This window comes from Tasmannia lanceolata, unplaced genomic scaffold (assembly GCF_043159265.1).
Source record: "Tasmannia lanceolata isolate RefF3 unplaced genomic scaffold, GAP_Taslan_0.1 ptg000018l, whole genome shotgun sequence".
Classification (NCBI taxonomy): domain Eukaryota; kingdom Viridiplantae; phylum Streptophyta; class Magnoliopsida; order Canellales; family Winteraceae; genus Tasmannia; species Tasmannia lanceolata.
Window position 1 is genome coordinate 31,150,044 of NW_027518695.1, and position 21,722 is coordinate 31,171,765.

Consider the following 21,722-nt stretch of genomic DNA (forward strand, 5'->3'; position numbering starts at 1 on the left):
AGCTTACAGGACCTCTATCCTGAAGAGATGGAAACCGCTCACATGACGCTCCCAACCTGCTCCTATTACTCCATTAGTACCTTATCACCTACTTACCTGCATCAAACTCCTCCAAATGTTCAAAGTACTTTATTCAAGCAAGCACACAGGCAAATTATTAGAAGGCATGAGGAAAGAGGGCATGAAAATGAAGACGGTTAGAAATTATTACCTTTTGATGTACTTAAATTTTGAAAGATTTATAAGAAGATAGTGAGAAATTACTAGTTTTTTGATGTACTTGAGTTTTGAAAGACATGATGAAAATATTACATTAACGCTCCCTCGACGCTCCTAACCTTACTCTTCTAGACCCCCACTCTTCCCCGCCCCCACCCGCACCCGCATCGTGCTTCTATGGTACAAATCATCTGTCATTTGTGATCTGAAACAATAAGATTAGAATTCCACACAGATACCTTTGGATGCTTGGGATTCACAGTACCACAATTCCTTAAAAATCTTGTGTCAAAAAAATTAAGAAGTAATTTTAATTCTTATTTTTTGTAATTGAAAAGAAAAATATGCCAAACTTACTACCGCAAGATGCCAAACTTACCACTGCAACTTGCATGTGATAAAATTGCATAATCCTACATGCATACTAGTAGATATATCATTGTGACTCAATAAGCCTACGCCCCATCGGTACTGCTTATCGGGAAGTAACATATCGTGCGACCATTCTCCTAACCCCTACAATATCTGCCAAAATTCCACATAACATGGTTCCCAAAGCTTCTGCATAAAACTATGTGTCGAGACTAATGAATTCAGACAGCTTGGACTGCTAGGTTTATGTTCAGCTTTTAGTGTTCTTTTATTCTTCTCATTTCTTTTTTGCATCGCATAAATGTAAGTACATTTTTTTTGCATCAATATATCTACTACTACATGCATAGTAGTAGATATATGAGAGTGACATAGTAAGCCTACTGCCCATTGTACTGTGTATTGGAGAAGTAACATACCACGCGACCATTCTCCTAACCCATACAATATCAGCCCAAGTTCCACTGAGCATGGTTCCCAGAGCTTCATAAAACAATGTAACGAGTAATAAATTGAGACATCTTGGGCCATTAGATTTATATTCAGCTTTTCTCTTCTTTTAGTCTTTTCATTTTGTTTTTTGCATAGCATAAATGTAAGTACAATTTTTTATCTTATTGTCTTCAATGCCTTTTTGCTCTTATATCTGCTAGCTTAATTCTCAAGGAAGAATATTTTTCATGGGTTTTTCGCATTGCATAAATGTAAGTACATTTTTTATCTTATTGCCGTCAATGCCTTTTTGCTGTTATATATGCTAGCTAAATTTTCAAGGAAGAATGTTTTTCGTTTCCAATATTGAAGTCTCCTTTTTGTAATGTTATGCAAATTGTTCCATCTTCTATGCCTGTCATTTCCGCTTTCTACTAGATGCCATCATTGCTTATGTTGATTGCTTTAGGCATAATACGCATTCCTATTCCGCTTTATTTTTTTTAGGGGGATATCATCTCCAGTTTACGAAGTAGGTTAGATATCATATGTGATGGGGCAGAAGGAGATGTGGACTCAACTGTTGATAGTGAGGATGCCAGCAATGAAATACAAAGTGAAAAGCCTGCCCAACTCATCTTACATGAATCGAGGTAGGTTGATCATATGGTATTGATATATCATGAGCTTATGCTTTAATAATTGAGAACGTTTTGAAGGTCAAACTTCTGTCACCTAATCTTTGATTAGTCTTTTCTGGCAACATAATGTTGGTCATAGATTTTTCTCTAACAAGATAGATGTTGAAGCTTTATTTTTAAATTTGAGTCGTATGGGCACCAGAGCTTTTTGTAGTGCTAGCAGGAATGCAATAAAGTGTTTAAATTTCGGTTTTGGTTCCAATTTCGATAATCACGGAAATGGAGACGTTTCGGTTTCGATTGGAAATTTTGGTTGAAATCCTATAAAATCATGGAAACATATGCAAATGATAGAATTTAAAGATGAAACTTCAGGAAATGCTAGAACAAGCACAAATTAACACTTAGAAACCATCGCATAAGCAAGACAATCATCCATAATCGTTTAAAAACACCGAACACCTATTCACATGCACTATCACGCAGTATATACCAAATTTCACATGTAATTCATATAAGTAATTATACATTGTTGAATAATGTATTAGTAGTTAAGGGGTATTGTAGCCATTGTACATTGCTGCCCTAGTGTGGGCTTATATATACATCATATTCGTGAGGAGCTCCCTAGTGGAGACTTCTCATCTTGTTCACTCCTCTTCTTCTTCCTCTCTCTAACCTTAATCTCCATTTCTAACGTGGTATCAGAGCAAAGATTCATGGGAAAAAAGAAAGAAGAAGAGTCTATCCACCTCCATGCTATTCTCTCTTTATCTCTTTCGCATCCTCACCCTAACCTCACGCCTTTTTTCTCTTCTCATGCGGCCCCTCTCTCTTGAGAATCTCTCCTAGATTCTCTCTCCCTTACAGTTTTGTTGTCCTCGTGAAAACCCTAAATTTTCTTCTATTCTTTCTCCTTTTTTTGTGTTTTGCGCAAACTCAGAATGGAGTTTGCCGTATTTCCTTCTCTCTCTTATTCTCACTCTCCCTATTTTCTCTCCCCAAGATCCCTAAAATCTCTCCCCCCCCCTCTCTCTCTCTCTCTCATACCTGCCCTCTTTGTGCAAAACCTTTGCTCGAAAAAATGGAAAAAACAATCAGTCAGATTTTCTTTCTCGCAACTCTCTCTCTCTCTCTCTCTCTCTCTCTCTCTCTCTCTAATATGCAGAATCAGTACCCTATTTTTGGGTTCCCATTTGCCATAAACACAACAAAAAAAAAAAGAAAAAAAAAAACTCCATTGCCGTGAACCCTCAAACCTCTCCTTCAGAATTTTCCGCAACTCCCAATCCCCAAAATCCTTTACCATGAACCCTCATTCTCTCTGTTTTTGAGTTCTCCCCAAATCTTTCCTTTCTTTCTCTTTTGAATTCATTTGGGAAGAAATCTTCTTCCAAAATCCCTTTTGGCTCTCCACTCAAAACTCTCTCAACTCACAATCCTAAATCCCCATCTGGACTTTACTTTTTCACCACCATCCCATTTGAGGAAGCAAAATGGCTCCCAATATACCCAATCTCATCTCCAAATCTTTTTTTTTTTCTCTTTTCTCTCTATTGTTTGACTTCAATTCCTTTGTATGTGTAGATCTACTTACCAAAAAATGTTGTCTTGTATTGTTTTCTTGTGGTTCCCCTGTTCTTGTCTTGTTGTCATCTCTTTGTTTTTCTCTTTGTCTTTCTTGGCTTTCATGGCCTTTGGGTTCTTCTTCAAGGCGCACACCAAGTGCTCGATGAAATGTCCGAGAGAGGTGTGGTGCCTTGATTGTCTTCTTTTCGTTGCAAGTTGGAGGTATTTGACCTTCAGCTTGAGGGTAAGTGTTGTCATGTTGTTCTCATGTTCTCATGTACTTCTTTGTGTTTTTTCTTGGTGGAGTGTTGTTATGCTTTCTTCTTGAGGGAGTGTTGCTATGTTGTTATGTTACCTTTTCTTGTGGGAGAGTGTTATCGTCTTCTCTTTATGTTATTTGTTCGTCATCTTGGTGATTATTATCGTCTTTCTTGTTTTTCATGTCTTGTTTTCGTCTTTATGCCTTTTCTCTTAGTTTGTCTTGATATTGCCCTCCTTGTCTTGTCATCTCTGGGCTCATATAGTTTTTGCCGAGGGGGAGTGTTGTTGTGCTCCCTAGTCAACCTTTGTCTTCTCGACTTTATGCCTTATCCCTTCTTTTCCGAGCGATGACTTCCATATCCATCGTTGGTCGGCTCTCTTGCAGGCGACAGCCTTTCCCCCGTCGACCTCTCTTTTCCGGGAGATGGTGTCCTCATCGTTGGTCGGCTCCTTTTTAGGCGATGATGTTTATGCCATCGACCTTGTCTCCAAATGATGGTTTCCCCATCGTTGGTTTGTTATATTCTCTATCCTTTTTGGACGATGGCTTACATATCCATCGTTGGTCGGCTCTCTTACAAGCGACGGTATTTTTCCGTCGACCTCTCTTTTTCGGGCGATGGTTTCCCCATTGTTGGTCGGCTTTTTTCAGGCGACGATGTTTATGCCGTCGACCTAGTCTCCAGACGATGGTGTCCCCATCGTTGGTTGGTTTTGGTTTATCTTTTCCCTCATTTTCTTCTTATCTTCAGGCGACGTTGTTCATGTGGTCGACCTTGTCACCAGATGATGGCTTCTCCATCGTTGGTTGGTTTTCTTTTCTATCTCTTCTTCTCTCCAGCCGACGGTTTCCCCCTTCGACCTTGTCTCCGATGGTTTCCCCATCGGTGGTTATCTTCTATTGGCGTGGTGCTGCTTAGCTTGTGTTCCTGCTCGTAGTGCTTCGTCGTTGCTCACGTGCGCACCGTTGGTGTGCTATTTTTGCTCAACGGATCATTGCTATTCCCTTGCCGAGGTGCACGGTTCGATCCTTCGTGGTTCGAGACTTATTTTCCGGGTTCTTATTCAGGTGAACCCCGATTGTGACTACTCTGGCCGTAGTGCTACTTTAGGGGGAGCTGATCTCGACGACCATACTTTCACGGTGGCCGTTTTCTTTCGTTATTCTTTCCTTATGTATTCACCACACCAGCTTGAGGAGTGTTCTACCAAGCTGGATGTGCATATGAGATTATGTACTTTTTGTTATTTTAGTTAGTTTGTTGTAGTTTTCTTTTTATCAAGCTGGAGTTCCATAGCATATACACTCCAACTTGAGGGGGGAGTGTTGAATAATGTATTAGGGTAGTTTCGACATTACGTGTAGTCACAATTGTAAATTTCGTTTCGTTTCGTCCGAAATGGACGAAACGTTTCGGTTTCGGCCGAAAACCGGAACGTCATTTCTGCCGAAATTGGACCGAAATTGACCGGAATTAATTGACTGAAATTTGACGAAATTTACCAAAAAGTTTCGAACGAAAATTGTCCGAAATTTTCCGAAATTTCGTTTCAGTGGCCAAAACGAAATAGCCACCGAAACGAAATTTACAACTATGCTTGTAGTAGCTAGGGGTATTGTAGTCATTGTACATTGGTGCCCTTGTTTAGGCCTATATATACATCATATTCATGAGGAGCTCCCTAGTGGAGGCTTCCCATCTTCTTCTTCCTCTCCCTAACCCTAATCTCCATTTCTAACATACATAATACGTGCACCCCATTTTGCATGCAATTCATATAAATATAATTATGTAATGCATATTGATGAATTATACCACTATGACCCTTACGATTTGGGTTTATGCATATCGGTTGTTTCAGTTTCAGTTTCGGTGGGGATGGAAATGGAAACATTTCGATTGTTTCATGTTGGTTTCGGTGGAAATTTAAAACCATGAATGCAAGTGAATGAATATGTGGTATCTTATTGCATATTACAGTGGGACTTTTATTCTTTCTTTTTTTAATGAGAGAAACATGTGATCCCACCTCCACCTAACTTTCTTAAGTTACACTTAGATGGAATCTCTAATAGACTCTGGTCAATATCAACATTTTTACCATATGCAGTATCTTATTCCATATTGCTAGAGGACTTACTTTTACTCTTTCTTTTTATTTATAACAGAGAAATGTGTGATTCCACCTACTCCTAGCTTTTTTAAGTTACACTTGAATGGAATTTTGTATACAGGATCTGGTTGATATCAACATTTTCACACGTTTTTTCGAGATTGGTAAGGTTTTCTATGGACCTATCTACATTAATGGCCCCAAAGAACTGGAATTTTGTGCTAAAAAAACTTGCCTTTTTATTTTAATGTGCAGTTGTCTAGGTCTTTTGCGAGAGGAGGGTGGCTTGTCGAATGTGACTTTGTTGGCATCTAGAATTTGTTGGCTTGTCGAACTTTAAAAGATGTTTCTCCTCCCTTCAGACGTATTCAAAGGGGTGCCAATGAAATTGCACACATTTTTTTTCATTGTTTTATGAAAAAATAGCATTATTTAATAAACAAAAAGGATACACAATGACAAAGCTTGTCCCACAATCAAAACTAATCATTAGCTATCCTAGGAACATGAAAAAGAATGTTCATTCAAGGAGAAAATTGTCTTGTGGCCCAACCGAGTGCCTTCCTACAATCTCAACCGAGTGCCTTCCTACAATCTCTTTCCACCTAGCTACTTGAAAAGTCCGATCCCCTTTAGTAAGGCTCTAATCTCGTTTCGGGAGTCAGTCTTGCTTATCAGACTTAAGTAAGCCATAGAATATCACCCCTTCATCTCTATATGCTCCGCAATGCTCGTCGGGCCCACATTCACAAAGAGCTCCCATCATAGTTAACGAATCTTTTTCCTCTCTTTCAAACTTCTTGCTTCTATGATTTCTTTCCAACCTTTAAAGAAATCTAGAGTGGTCACCTAAGAAGCACGGGTACTCTCCGGAGGCCCACGTACCCGTGTCGGGTGCGTATCGGGTGCGGGTGCTCTTGGGTACTCTTTGGGTGCGTACCGGGTACGCACTCGGATTTGTGTACATATTGGGTGCGCACCCGGTTCAAATTAAATAAAAAATTACAGTTATATAATAGAGGGGCTGTCCCAATTAACAAAAGGGGGGTTGAATATATCAAAATATCTATAATATATATATCCCGTAACTAAAAACCTAACAACTTAGAAGTAATATTAGATTTTGATGATGCTATTGTTATTTGATTGTTCTCCAATTAAATTGTTTCAATTCTTTAACAAAATATTTAATTTTTTTATTTTTATAAATATATAATAAAATATAAAAATATATTATATTCAGCGTACCCCCAACGTACCCGTATCCTTTTTTTTTTAAAATCACGTATCCACGTACCCGTATCGTGTCGTACCCGCACCCCGTACCCGTATCCGTGCTTCATTGGTGGTCACACACAACCCAGAAGTCTTGGGTTGTCACAAGCAAGGTTTTGAAAATCGGGATCGAATCGTAAATCTTAGTAGGGGTTGAATCGTATCGTAAATCGTAAGATTTATTCAGATAATATATATATATATATATATATATATATATATATATATATATATATATATAGAGAGAGAGAGAGAGAGAGAGAGAGAGAGAGAGAGAGAGAAAACGGTTCCTACACATATGTGTAGAGAGTTCTCTACACACTAGCTTAAAATACAGTGGGGGCCCACATTGTTTGGGTGATCCAAGCCATCCATTTTAAAGGCCCTCACATAGATAGGGTGTCTACAAAAAATCAGATCCATAGGATCATCCCAACCCTATGATTTGTGGAGGTAAAATGGATGTCTTTAAACCTTCACAAATTAGTCCATTTTTTGCTTCCACAATTAGAATGGTTAGGATGATCGTATGGATCTGATTTTTTATGGACACCCTATCTATGTGAGGGCCTTAAAAATGAATGGTTTGGATCACCCAAATAATGTGGCCCCCACTGTATTTTAAGCTAGTGTGTAGATAACTTATCTACACATATGTGTAGGAACCGTTTTCTCATATATATATATATATGATTAAAAATTATAAAAAATAAAAAAATAAAAAATAGCCAAATATTCATTTTCATCTAAACCCATTAATTCAAATAGAAACTACCATGATTAGCCATTCATTATCGTAATACGAATTGTTTGCTAACAAACGTGACACATATTAATCATCTATTTCTCATCCAAAACAATGCATATTGGATAATAATCTTAAAAATAAAAAGGACACAAGATCATATTAATTCTCAAAGCCTCAAGCATCAAATGACAAATATCAATCATAAAAGACTGAAGTCGTTGGTGTTGTCCTCGTTATAGTCGTCTCCCACCTCGATGTAAGCATGGTTTTAAATTTCGGTTTCAGTATGCATTTTGGCACTCACCGACACCGAAATTTTGGGATTTCGCCGAAATTTAAAAAAGGCTTATTTTATTGATTCCGAAATTTTGGCCGAAATTACCGAAATTTTGGAATCATATTAATTTTTTTATTTAAAAAACCCAATTTATCGAAATTTTGAACCGAAATTTCAGCTGAAATTACTGGAATTTCAGCCAAAATTTGGAATTTTGCGATATTTGTGATTTCACCAAATTTTGGTTTCGGTCCAAACCGAAATCTGGAATTTGGTCTGAAATTTCGGATTTCGGACGAAGTTTTAAACCATGGATGTAAGTACGATTACGTAAAAACGAAATGAGGTCTTTCGAAAGAAGATCCTATTTTATTTTATACAAAACTTAATTTGGATAAATTGCATAATCGTACGATTTAGGATTGAATCGTAAGATTCAATAGAAAATCGTAAGATTTATGCAAATTAAGATTCAATCATTGGATTCAAATCGCTATGCATATGATTTGATTTGAATCGTAAAATCGAATCGTAAATCGTAAGATTTTGAAAAAAATGATCACGACCTCAATATTTGAGTTTGTGTCTTTTAGTTTGATAAATTTCTGACTTACCATTAAAATAGCAAAACTAAAATCCTTTTGTCAAAAAAATATGATCTTTTTTTTTCCGAATGGCATTGTGAAAATAGTATCATCAACAACTATTACTTAAAAACTAATTAAATTTGTTGAAAACATTAAGTATTAAAAAGTTAAAACTGAAAATAGAAAATAGACTGGATATCTATTCTTATGAGTCTCTCATGTTAGATCTCCCAATGAGTGGTCAGCTCTTGCCCCTAGGTGGCTGAAACTCAACTTTGATGATCGCAGCAAAGTTTCCAACATTGACAATTTTATTTTCCATTCAATGAGTTTTGAGGATGCTTCTCTAAGTCTAATGAAAATTATTTTAGTTTATGCGGGCCCCAATAATGATAGTGATGTAGCTGACCTATAGTTATGGTTGACCAAAATTTGGGTTGAAGGCGATTCTATCCACACTATTGGATTACTAAAAGATGAATCCACACCTTTGAGGAGATTCAAATTTTACTTCTAGAAAGCATATTGGTGCAATTCGAGTGCCTCTTATGTCATATTCATCGTCAAGGGAATGAAAGAGCTCACTCTTTTTCCAATGTTGGGTTTTCATTTTCAGATTTGGTGGTCTGGTACAAGATGATATTCGTATTCCTTTTTGTTTCTTTTGAAATTTATTGGGATTGCAGTATTCTTTTGAGTGTGCTTGCTTTGCTGTCCTGGTTTCTCTGTAATCTTTTTATTTCCCTTCTGTAAGGAACTCTTGCATATTGGTGGCAGTTCAAATGCCTTTGCTCTCATATTTATCGGGAAGGAAATGAAAGCACTCATTCTTTAGCCAATTTCGGTGTTTCGTGTTCAAATTTGATGGTGTGGCACAAGATGCGCAATTTGTATTCCTCTTTGTTTCTTTTGAGTGTTGTTTTTGTGGTGGGATAAGGGGGGCTGGGTATGTATATAAATAAGGGTCATTTGAAATATCCGTGCCACGGATTTTTCAGTTTGTGTGTTTTGTTACTTTCCTGACTTTTGCAGAACTTAATTTTAATATCCATACTGGTATTCCTCTCTGGTTTATGCAGTTTTTCTCCGCCGCCTTCATCTGTTGGTGCCCGTGGATTTCTACGAGCTGTGATTTTTGAAGCTAATTATGTTGTATATAAGTTCGAATAAAGCGTGCTTGTCTAATTTAGAAGTTTTTGACGGAGGTGCTTCGAGTGGCTATGGTGATTTTATACAGCTGAGGCAAAAGATAAGGCAATGTGGAGTAGGGTTAAGCTTGCCCCTGTTATGCTCGACCTATATCTGGGTTTAAGGTGACTCCCTCGTCACTATTAGATGGCTAAAATCCACGCATCTGTGGAGATTTGAATGTTACTTCAGGGAGAGAAAAGGCATATTGGTGCAGTTCGAGTGCCTTTTCTCTCGTATTCACCGTGAAGGAAATGAAAGGGCACACTCTTTGGCTAATTTTGATGCTTTATGTTCAGATTTGGTGTTATTCCTCCAGTTATTGCACTTGTTACCCACCTTCTTCATATGCTGGCGCCCGATAATATTTACGAGCTGCGATTTTCATGGGCTGGAACTTTGTTTGCTGGAAATTTTCAGAGGGATCTGAAAAATTTTCATCCTTGAAATTTTAGACTGCTTGCTGGGACTTCCTGTTCATTAGCTGAGGCATGCATTGCATGAGACTTCTTTTCGGACACTCGAGCTTCAATTTTCTCAACATTTATCGTAACTCTCAATTTTCAGGGTTGTTTCTGCCGAAGAAGTCAATCCAAAATCTGACGTTCTTTTAAATCAGGGATTGTCGTAAGTCTGAGGTCCCATACATTTCCATAATTTTACAGGATTTCCACTGAAATTGAGGCCACCAAAATTCTTTAAGAGAGGTTTAAACTTTCAACCCTTTGGCTCTGTTTGGATGCAGATGGTTACCGTGCAGATTAGTGGTAGAAGTAGTCAATAGGGAGGAGAGAAACTTTTGTAATGTTTGGTCTACCTAGGATTTACCTGGTAGAATAGTGATAAGTAGTGTTTGGTTGCCAATCTAGTATAAGTAATGGTAGGGGGTGTCATTACCAATATATAGAAAGAGAAGAGAGAGAGGGAAGAGAGAGAAAGAGAGAAAAGGAGAAAAAGCAAAATTCTACTTGAAGAATTCCACCATTTTGGAGGAATGAGGCATGGAGGGTAAAAGGAGAGCTCATGGGTGTCACGTCAACAGAAAAGCAATAATTAGCTATCATTCTTGTCTGGTAGTCTCCATGGAGTGTGATGTTAAATTGGCAAACAAACACCAAAAAGTGCATTTTTTTTGCTTGGGGATTGCTCAAGGCTCCCTTTCAATTGGCATCCAAACAAAGGGTAATGTTTTGTTTTTATTATTGATAGCACAGTATGTTATCATAAGGATGAGGAGATATTCTATCTAGGCTAAAGCTGTTGCTGTATGGCTTCAATTCTGTGAAGTATCGTAGTTTTGTATGCTTGTAAGCTTTCCAACTCTAGGTTAAAACTGTTTTTATCACGGATAGCATTACAGTGCGGACACCGCGTCCCCGCTATGAGAAGTTGTGCACCAGATCCCTGTGCACTCTAGCCCTGTCATCTACCTCCGTCTGTCTCTACCTCTAGGTACGAGCGCCTAACGGCCAAGCTTGATTCAAGCAATAAGATAGTTGGCGGCTTGTAGATGCAGTTAATATGAGTACTATGTTAGAGTCCTGTAATATTATTGTTTGGCAATATTCTGAAAGCATTGCTTTTGGATGCACAATATTTATTTTCAGATGATCATTGTTTCTATGTATCTAATATGGAACGTAATTACTTATGTTTTGCCTTCCAAGGATATTTCCTTATACTCGACTTGTGGTTTTATAATATACATTGGATGTGTGGAGGTAGCATATGCATGCTATGTACCATAGCTTGGAGCTGCGTTGTGAACTTAAATGCACCAAAGAAGGTGCACTTATAGTCAAGCATGTTATATTGTTAATTACCATCTTTGACTGGGAACTCCATTCATTACAGTACCCTACACTGAAATGTTTTAGTTATGAACTGAATTTTTTGAGTTTCAAAAACTATTTTTATCGATTGCCATACATTTTTCATGGCATAATGCATAGGTGCATATTACTGACTGCTATTACTGATACATAGTAATAATGTATAGTAATAATGTATGCCCCGGGTGACTTCCAAACTCTTGTATTTTTTCATGCTTCTGATAACAGAAAAAGATGCAGTCTTTCCTTTCCAAGAAGAGTTCTTGTTCCTTGGTTGGCCGATGTCTTCATTTGTGATTATCTACAGCCATCAGAGACATTTGAGGTTTGTAGGTCTTTCAACTAAATCATTGTAATCCTATCTGGTTTTCCTTCTACAAGCGCATTCATATTTATTTTTGACAATATTTTCTTGCTTTCCAGGAAGTTAAAGATCATTGTAAAGAGATGATGTCCATGGTGGTTCCACAAGATGTGTCAGCAATCTTAGAAGTAGAAACAGGAGCCTCCCCATTGACAGCAAAATCATTCTGGGATGCCATTCGTGGTAATTCAGCACCCGAATCTCATCACTCCGCAAGGAAGAGCGACAAAGGTTCAACAAGAGTAGGCGCCGCAAAATCCAAGTACAGCAATCTCAACATTGTTACTGCTCTTGCCATCCTCTTACTATCAATCCTGATTGGCTTAGTGGTAATTTTTCTCGGCCCTGTAAGCATAGCTCATTAGGCACACCTTCCATTTCCATTCTGATACTAACATGGCTTGTGATGAATCTTTCTAAATACTTGAAAATAGGGGTGCAACTTGGGTCGGGTCGGGTTGAGTTTTTGGTAAAAAATGAATTGGAATCAACCGAAAACTGACATGATTTAAGGTAAAATCTCAACCCGAATTCCCAAAAATCGACCCAAGTTGCATCCCTACTTGAAAACTGTTTTAAATGGTCGAACACCATCTTTTCCAAACTGAACTATGTGCATGATTTGGCAGATCATGATGAGACCATAGGGAATACTGGTCGCACACGTACCAAGTGATCCTAACCATTGGTTGATATGTGGGATAAATTCTTTCAAAGTGAACGAGGACAAACTTTCTCTATGTAATACAAAAGCATGGAAGGGAATTGCCTGCTCTGTTTCTCTCAGGCAGCCACAAATATTTGTCTCAGGAGTTTCTCCATGGAAGGCTCCATCTCAGATGATTTTATTTTTTTATTTTTTGGTTCATATCAGGAAGAAACTGGAAAAATGTTTTATTTAAAAATATATTATGAGCATATTTTTGCAATACTCTGCGTTGAAACGAAAAAAATGAAAATATCCGTAAAATCACAAATATTTGTGTTAGTCCGACGAGAAGCAAAACTAGGAGAGTGGAGGACTGCCATGGCTTTCAAACTAAAACCTGGATTCTAAAATCCAGGTACCCAAACAGCCCCTAAAACTCTTCATCATCAAATCACGCAACTCCTTATAATTCAAGGAACAGATTATTTGAGGATCTGATCGAAAATTATTAGAATGGATTTGGATAGAAAGTTGGAGCCAATTCAAACCAATAACTGATTTAATGATGTTCTTCCATACCATGGATAAGTTAAACCCACAGGCAAATCCGCACTTATTCTTATTGATAAGCTTACCAGAAGCCCTTTCATACTTCTTTAAAGAACTGTATTATATTAATAAAGCATCTTCTAGTTTCCTTAGAAAAGATTATAGTGTCATTTGCAATTAGAAAATGGGATAGAGTTTTGAAGTCTCTCTGTAAGTAGTAATAGCAAGCTTTTCCACCATAAAAATAAAAATAAAAATTAAAATTAAAGCAAGTTTAAGGTCGCTCCTCAATACTTCTTCTGCCATAATGAAAAAGTATGGGCAAATCGGAAGCCTCATTCGCCACGCTCGATGCCTCTAGTTGTTTTAAAGAACCCCGTAGGCTTCCCATTAATCAACACAAAGAACCAACAATTATCTATCATTCTCTTTGTCATGTTATTCCAGGTATTATTAAAACAAAATTTTACCAACAATTTCATGGTGAAATCCCAATTAATTCTATCATATGAATTGGCCATATCCAGCTTAAGTATCACATTTCCACCTCGAACCTTTTTTGTAAAGTGCTTGAATAATTTTCTGGGATATAGATATATTTTAAATAATTTGTCTTCCTTTAACAAAGGAACCCTTATTACAAGAATATGATTTTTTGGAAGAATAGTGGCAAGCCGATTTACTATTAAGCTAGTAGGATGGGAATATGAGGGTTTTAGGATTCTGCACATTTGGAATCAAGCAAATAAGGTCTAGACAACGTACCTCCTTTGAAGAATGCGATAACAACTGTCCATTTCGAAGTACAAGGCTTCCTTATATTTCAACGACAAGAGAAGGTATTTGATCCATTTCGAAGACTCTACACACCACAAATTGTGATTTGAATGAAATACTTGTACTTGGAGCACAAGGACTTGAACCATGACTTAAGCGGCAGGACTTAAGCGGCGATCAGCACAAAGAAGTGATTAAATACTAAGTTTTGTTCAAGCAATCAGAGAGAGAGAGAGAGAGAGAGAGAGAGAGAGAGAGGCAAAAAAAATCCATTGCTCTGATACAGTGTTAATGGTTGTGTATTAGCACTCTAAACAAAGGAAAGATAAATAGGAAAAAAGGAGGTAAAAGAGAGGAGAGAATTGTTGATACAATGTTAATGGTTGTGTATTAGGAGACTAAACAAAGCAAAAGAAACAGGAAAAGGTAGGAAGAAAGAGAGGAGAGAACTGTATGAAGAGAGATCACCCATGCTCGCTCACATTTTGGTATTTATTTACAAAAATGTGGACTTAAATGCCCCTACACTATAAGCATACTCTAACAGTAACAACAATTTCAAGTTGGAGTGCTTTTTAAACATTCAATATTATATTTTAAAATGAGAGGAATGGTAAACTGAAGGGCGCCCTTGCAAAAACCAGCTAAATAATGTGCATTTTTAAGGGCACATAGAAGTATTATAATGGTGCAGAAAAATAAAAACTAATAAGAGATTTGTCAATTGGGGCCGCCCTTGTAGATGTGTTTTTGCAAGGACACCATTCGGTTCATCATTATATATTTTAAAATCAATTAAAAGGTTCATCATTATACATTTTAAAATCAATTAAAAAAACAGGACCTGTTCTCTCAGCTCCACTTTTCTTAATGGAGTGTGCTCCATGGGAATAGAAATCCTTACATAGGTTGCTCCTGTGCTCTCGAATAAAGCTGTGGGATTGGCTGCCTTTTATTGTGTAGCATACTCATTGGGACCTTTCTCAAGGTAATCCGAGAATATCAAGCCCATCAGAGGCTAAAAAATTGCCCAACTTGCTTTCCCCATGGAGAACAGACCCAATGAGATTTTGGTGCGCAGTTAACAACCTTAAATTGAGGAAAACATTAGCATCTTCCGCGTAAAAAAGAAATTTCATGTTGCCCAGTGACGAATGAAAAATAGAAACATATAAATCACATAATTCTGTTTATATGCATATGATCGTCATGAATTGCAGATATTTTCACATTTTTGTTCTGGGTCAGCCTAAAAAAAGCACAAATGGAAAACAAATATGATCTTTCCTGTTGAGGAAGAGTAAAATGAGCTTCAAGCATGGTCGACGACTTAAATGAATTTTATAAATTGCACCCCACATGATTATTCTACTTTTGAAACACTGAAAAAATTCCAACCAAAGTCTGTCTCAATAAAAATTTAATGCCACATTTCATTTGACAGCAATGAATGGGACAAAAAATTATAAATTAACCTCTCAAGTTTTGACAAGAATGGGATGCTCTACACCTTCCAACATTAGAACATGATATCCCAGAGACAGTATCCTTATCCCGCGTTCATTCACAGTGCTAAGATGCTTGCATGGATCTATTAAAATGCTAGCTTCAGTAGCTTTATAAGACTCTGTATGCACGCGCGTGAATCCAACCAACTTTTTCTGTGGCACGCCTCTGAACTTATTCTCTTCTCTTGAGTACAACATAACAATATGGCTCCCATCCATGTCACCATTGTTGAGCACAGAGATATGTACATAAAACCTCAATGCGTCGCAGGATGCCACCTCGTTAATGTAAACATAGTTGAGGCCATATTTTCTTTCATATAAAGATTTCTTATAAAGATCAGTCTTAATGAAAGACCCAGATAAACTAATTCTGTCAGGAACTGCAAAGAATTTGTAAGCATAGCTTGAATAGCTCAAGCCATGTCCGAATTCGTAAACCACTTCTCCTGTATAGAATCGGTATGTTCTTCCTGGGTAATTGCGTGAAGGGTCAGCCCGCATGTTCATATCATTCATGGGGACACTAGTGAAGGACTCAGGATACCAAGTCACAGGAAGCCGCCCACCTGTTTCACTTCAAGATTAACATCAAATGTCTTTCAACACAGGTTTTGTTAAACTATAAATTGATTAAATAATACCTACTCTAATAGCTGAAGCTTTTGGAGTAATTGGTTGTGTGACTTGTTTCACATGGTGTCAGAGCTATTGCCTCACAGCAGGTCCTCGGTTCCAAACCCAAAAACTACTTGATATTATGACCGACCCAAAAGAGGGACAACATGTACGGACTGAGTATAAAAGATTAAATAACGCTTTCTCCAACAGCTTAAGCTTTTGGAGTAATTGGTTGTTTCACATGGTAATTGCTCTGGGTTCAAAACTCGAGTAATTGGTTGTTTCACATGGTAATTGCTCTGGGTTCAAAACTCCTTGATATTAAAAATCCACATGTAATGGCCAACCCAAAAGAGGGGCCACATGTGCCGCGTGTAGGCCAACCCTAAAAAAGAGGGGCCACACGTGAGGGGGAGTGTTAAAGTGTAAAAGATTAAATAACGCCCTCTTGAGCAGCTTAAACATTTGGAGAATTGGTTGTTTCACACGGCTAACCAAGAAAAAGAGGGGCCACACGTGAGGGGGAGTGTTGAAGTATAAATTGATTAAATAACACCAACTCTAACAGCTTAAGCTTTTGGAGTAATTGGTTGTTTCAGAGGTATACAATCTTTAAAAATGATGCAGATTACTAACCTGGATTGAATTTTCCAAAGATGACATCTGCAACTGCTTGTCCACCAGCTTCCCCTGGATACCCAACCCAGAGAATGCTAGCAATTCGTGGGTCTTCTTTAGCGAAAGAAACATCGAGAGGCCCACCACCCATAATTATCAATATCAATGGTAGCTTACTTTCATGGGCAATAGCATTTACAAGATCCATCTGTTTACCAGGCAACATTAGGCTCACCCGGTCGTGGTCTTCAGTTTCTTGTGAAAGATCTAGCCCCATAACTACCACAATCACATCGGCCTCTTTGGCAACATGAATAGCCTCTTTAAACCCATCTTTAGAATCACATGATACATTAAGGCAACCAGTAGCAAATGAAGTGTCTCTTATGTAATCCCGATGTCCCTCCAAAAGACTCTTCGGATTGCAAGGAATACCTACATAATTCGAAACCAGATCACATAAGCATGAAAGAAAAAGTCACGATAGATTCGACGGGAACACGTTATATGCTTAGCAAACCTGTGTAGCCACCACCCAATTTGCTTGTATCATTTGCGGCTGGTCCGATGATGGCTAATGAGGCAACCCTTTTCTTATTAAGTGGCAAAAACTTGTTTTCATTCTTCAAAAGTACAATACCCTGCCTCGCTGCTTCGAGTGCCAGATTCCTGTGTTCATTAGTACATACATCCCGAGGTCCCAATTTTCCAAACTGTTGCTTTTCTGGGTCTCCATCAAAAAGCCCAAGTCGTAGTTGAACTGAAAATAGATTGAAAAGTGCTAGATCAATGTCCTTTTGCTGGACCTTTCCTTGTTTAACAGCTGACTCGGTGTGTAGAAGCAAATATGTTCCACAGTTGATATCCATTCCTGCTCATAAGGATGATATATAATTCGAATTTCAGAAAAACATTATGGGCATTAATTGGGACAGTCATGTTGAAGTATAAATGGTTAAATAACACCAACTCTAACAGCTTAAGCTTTTGGAGCAATTGGTTGTTTCACATGGTATCAGAGCTATTGCCTCACGAAAGGTCCTGCGTTCAAAACCCAACAACTCCTTGATATTAATAATCCACGTGTACAGCCAACCCAAAAGAGCAGGCCACATGTGCCACATGTACGGCCAGCCCAAAAAATAAGGGCCCCACGAGAGGTGGAGTGTTGAAGTATACACCAACTCTAAGAGCTTAAGCTTTTTTGAGCAATTGGTTGTTTCCATAAAAAAATGGAATGATTTTAACACAAACATGTTTTGATACATGCGCACACATAGCTTGTCTTTTAGTATTTAAAGAGCCGTAAAAAGGTTATTATAATTCCCAAAAAGCACTTACAAGCCAATTAAATACTAGACGACAAGCTAGAGCACGCATGTATCAAGACATGGTTGTGCTGAAATCATTTCCCTTCTTAAATTCTTGGGATTTTGTCGTTTTATCAAAATATCATGATAAAATCACTACATTTTGAAAATATTGGAGATATTTGTGATGATGTCAACCTGCTTTCAGCACATCTGCAACTGCATCTTCAGGAGTTAGAGCATAATTTTGATAGTCATATATTATAGCAACGGCATCGCAATCAGAGGTAATGTATCTGCATTAGCCTTCAAGAAATCACATACAATTCTACCATGATCTTGGCATCCAATATAAAGCAACATATAAACATTTTGCTTACTGTCAAAAGACGAACTCTGGTTAACTCCATAACAGCCCATAACTTACCCTTTGAATCCCCACTCATCTCGAACTTTCTGTAAAAGATCATGTCGTGCACATGCTGGAACCCCATTCACCTGATTGTAGGAGCACATCAAACAGCTAGCCTTACCTTCTTCAATACAACTTTGAAATGGTGGCTGATAAGTGTCCTCGAAATCTTGCTTTGATACCTGTAACAGTGATACACATCATAAGAGTAGCCCAGATAGCATAACTCAAAGTTTGTTTCACCTACTGTTCTAGGGATTTGTATAAGATGTGAGCCTATAGGAGTTGAGAAAAATCTGGTTATATACAGAATGTGTCTGATAGAACCAGGTGATTATTTAATAGATAATAATAAGATATAAAAATTTACAAAGCTACATAGAAGCTACAACGAGACAGGGAGATGAGCTTTTAGTTATTGGCAGATTGAATGAATAAATTAGAATTTCCGATTCTATCAACCAATACAGGAGCACTTTCTACATCTCAGTGAGTTCTGTTTCAGGTCGGTTGAATTAACAGTTTATGATTAACATCAACATATATAAACATATAAACTCAAAAATACCACAAAATTAACTTGCAATCAAATAGATGTTGGACAGTGATAAAAAAAACCAGTAACCCAAGAATCTCATTCCTTAAAACAACCGATGGGGTCTCCTCAAGTCAGCACATGAATGAGTTTGATCAATTAGTATCAACCTCATAGAGTATCTCATAAAAAATCAACCTTAATCAGTCCATTCTGAATATAAAAATAATCAGAAACCTCAATACCTAACTGTTCCACCACAGTCATCCTATTAAAATAGCAGTAATAAAATTAGCCTACTGATATTGGCACTACCATGTTTTAATAATTGCATAAACTCAGCTACTCTTTTCTTTTTAATTGAATTTTGAAAGCTTTTTGGGAACTCTAATAACCTTTAACAGCTGTTTAAATAATAAAAAGCAAGCTTAGTTAGTGCAATTATCAAAACATGGGTGTGCCAATATCAGTAGCCTAAAAATGTTTTTATAATTGCACTAACTCAGCTTGCTTTTTATTATTTAAACAGCTGTTAACGGTTATTAGAGTTCCAATATCAGTAGCCTAAAATTAAGGTCTGAAACATCCCAATATACAAAAAAAAGAAAAGAAAAAAGGAACTGAGAAACAAAAAGCTTACCTTAGCATTAAAAGTATATCTACTGAAATTACCCCATTTCTCCAAATCATAAGCAGTGAAATGCTTGCAACAAGCAGAGAGCATTAATCCCTCTCCATTCTCTGACCCCTCCAAAACCCTCTTTTCACTAAACCCTCCATCACCTTCACTCCCAAACTGCCCCTGAAAACCCTTTACATACTCAACCGCATAAGCTGCGGTAACCATGGGATCTTCGCCAGGTGTTTCTTGGCCCCTTCCCCATCTGGGGTCCCTAAAAATATTGATATTAGGTGCCCAAAAGGTCAGGCCAGCCTGACCCACATTGTACATAGCCCTTGCTTCAATTCCAATTGCCTTGGCAATAGAAAACCAAAGAGTTCTGTTAAAAGACGCCGCGGTGAGGAGGACTTGGGGGAAACTTGTTGCAGATTTGATGGTGCCATTGAAGAGGACACCAGGGCCATTTGTGGCAATTCCATGAAGTGATTCAGACCACCATTGGTAGGCTGGTAAGCTGAGTCTTGGTATGGGATTTACACCATTGGAGAGTTGTTGTATTTTTTCTTGGAGAGTGAGAAGGGAGATGAGAGATTGGGCTCTATTTGGGATTGAGAGGGAGGTGTTGCAGAATGGGTAGGTGTTGTGTGGGGGTTTGCATGGGAATTTGGGTTGTGCATGTGTTGTGATTGGTTGGGAGATTGAGAAAAAGATTGTAAGGATTTTGAGGAGAGTTGATATCCATTGGGACATCTCGAGATTTGACTGTCTGAAATTTAGTTGAAGGCAAAAGGGCTCTAGTTTTTTGTATTACTTCCCTATATAGAAGGGGATTTTCCTTTCCTTTTTTGTTTTCTTTTCTGTAGTTGACCTGTGCATGGTGATAATCATGATGATGTCATGGCAGAGGAGGATTAGCCAGTAATGATTAACCACATGGGTTTTTTTTTCTTTGTTTTTATGATTGAAGATAACAGGGACACCAATCATACCATATAAAGACTCAGCCAGTTGGATGGATGTGTATGAACATCTTGTTAATTTAAAAAATGACATTAATTCCAAGTTTGGGTTATTATTGCCACCCAAATTAACAGCTGGATTACAATTTACAACTTCATCCTATTTTGATGAGGGCACTCCTCACTTTATTAAAAGTACGGTATGGCCCGCACCATAGGATGATCCAAACCGTCCATTAGATGGGCCACAACCTAAATAGGTTGTGCCCCAAAATTCATTTTCATAGGTTGATCCTAACCCTCTATAGATCGGAGGGTTAGGATCAACCTATGTAAATAATTTTTGGGGCACAACCTATTTAGGATGTGGGCCATACCGTACTTATAATAAAGTGAGGAGTGCTCTCATCAAAATACAGTAGTGCTGATAACATTTCCCTTTTGATATCATATATATATATATATATATATATATATATATATATATATATATATATAAGCTGAATGTGGTAAGCTGGGGTGGCGCCACGTGGCACTCCCGTTGCATTCCGAAATTTAAAAACGCTTTAAGGGGATGTTGCACACCGTTTCGCACGTATTCCTCTATCACCACGTATTCCTCTATCAAACGTAACCTTAATAAAGTATCTTTTTCCAATAAACATTTAACGCAATAAAGTTTTACAATAAAGAGTCCCAAAAAAAGGAACTTTTCTAAATTGATTTCATCTAAATTGCAAAATACGCATTTAACGCAATAAAGTTTCCCAATAAAGAATCCCATAAAAATAGGAACTTTTCTAAATTGATTTGTACAAATCCGTAAGATCATAATTTTTTCTTCGCCCCATGCATCGCATGGGACTGCAACTAGTAATATCATATAAGAGAAAACAGTTCTACACACAAGTGTAGATAAGTTATCTACACACTAGCTTAAAATACAGTAGAGGCCATATTGTTTGGGTGATCCAAACCATTCATTTGATTGGCCCTCACATAGATAGGGTGTCCACAAAAAATCAGCTCCATAGGATCATCTCAACCCTACGATTTGTGGATGTAAAATGGATGTGTATAAACCTTCACAAATTTGTCCATTTTTTGCCTCCACGGTTCTAAGGGTTAGGATGATCCTATGAAGCTGATTTTTTGGGCACACCCTATCTATGTGAGGGCCCATCAAATGAATGCTTTGGATCACCCAAACAATGTGGGCCCCACTGTATTTTAAGCTAGTGTGTAGATAACATATCTACACTAGTGTGTAGAAACCGTTTTC

At 37.7% G+C, this 21,722-nt stretch overlaps 2 protein-coding genes across 2 annotated transcripts in view; one reads left to right on the top strand and one right to left on the bottom strand.

Moving 5' to 3' along the window:
- The window catches only part of LOC143849315 (oxidoreductase, zinc-binding dehydrogenase family protein), a 62,364-nt gene extending 49,555 nt beyond the window's left edge, over positions 1-12,809 (top strand). The window contains exons 9-12 of the mRNA XM_077358301.1: positions 1,531-1,676; positions 11,745-11,841; positions 11,940-12,209; positions 12,510-12,809. Of these exons, the coding sequence (XP_077214416.1) occupies positions 1,531-1,676; positions 11,745-11,841; positions 11,940-12,209; positions 12,510-12,527 (531 nt within the window). The 3' untranslated portion in view covers positions 12,528-12,809. The remainder of the gene's footprint in view (positions 1-1,530; positions 1,677-11,744; positions 11,842-11,939; positions 12,210-12,509) is intronic.
- Positions 12,810-15,166: 2,357 nt separating this feature from the next.
- Positions 15,167-20,317, bottom strand: LOC143849314 (putative beta-D-xylosidase 6). Its single transcript, XM_077358300.1, has 6 exons — positions 19,500-20,317; positions 18,340-18,506; positions 18,111-18,208; positions 17,123-17,473; positions 16,621-17,037; positions 15,167-15,932 (listed from the first exon to the last, which is right to left on the bottom strand). The coding sequence occupies exons 1-6, from the start codon at positions 20,229-20,231 to the stop codon at positions 15,334-15,336; spliced, it is 2,364 nt and encodes a 787-aa protein (XP_077214415.1). The 5' UTR covers positions 20,232-20,317; the 3' UTR covers positions 15,167-15,333.
- Positions 20,318-21,722: the final 1,405 nt, after the last annotated feature.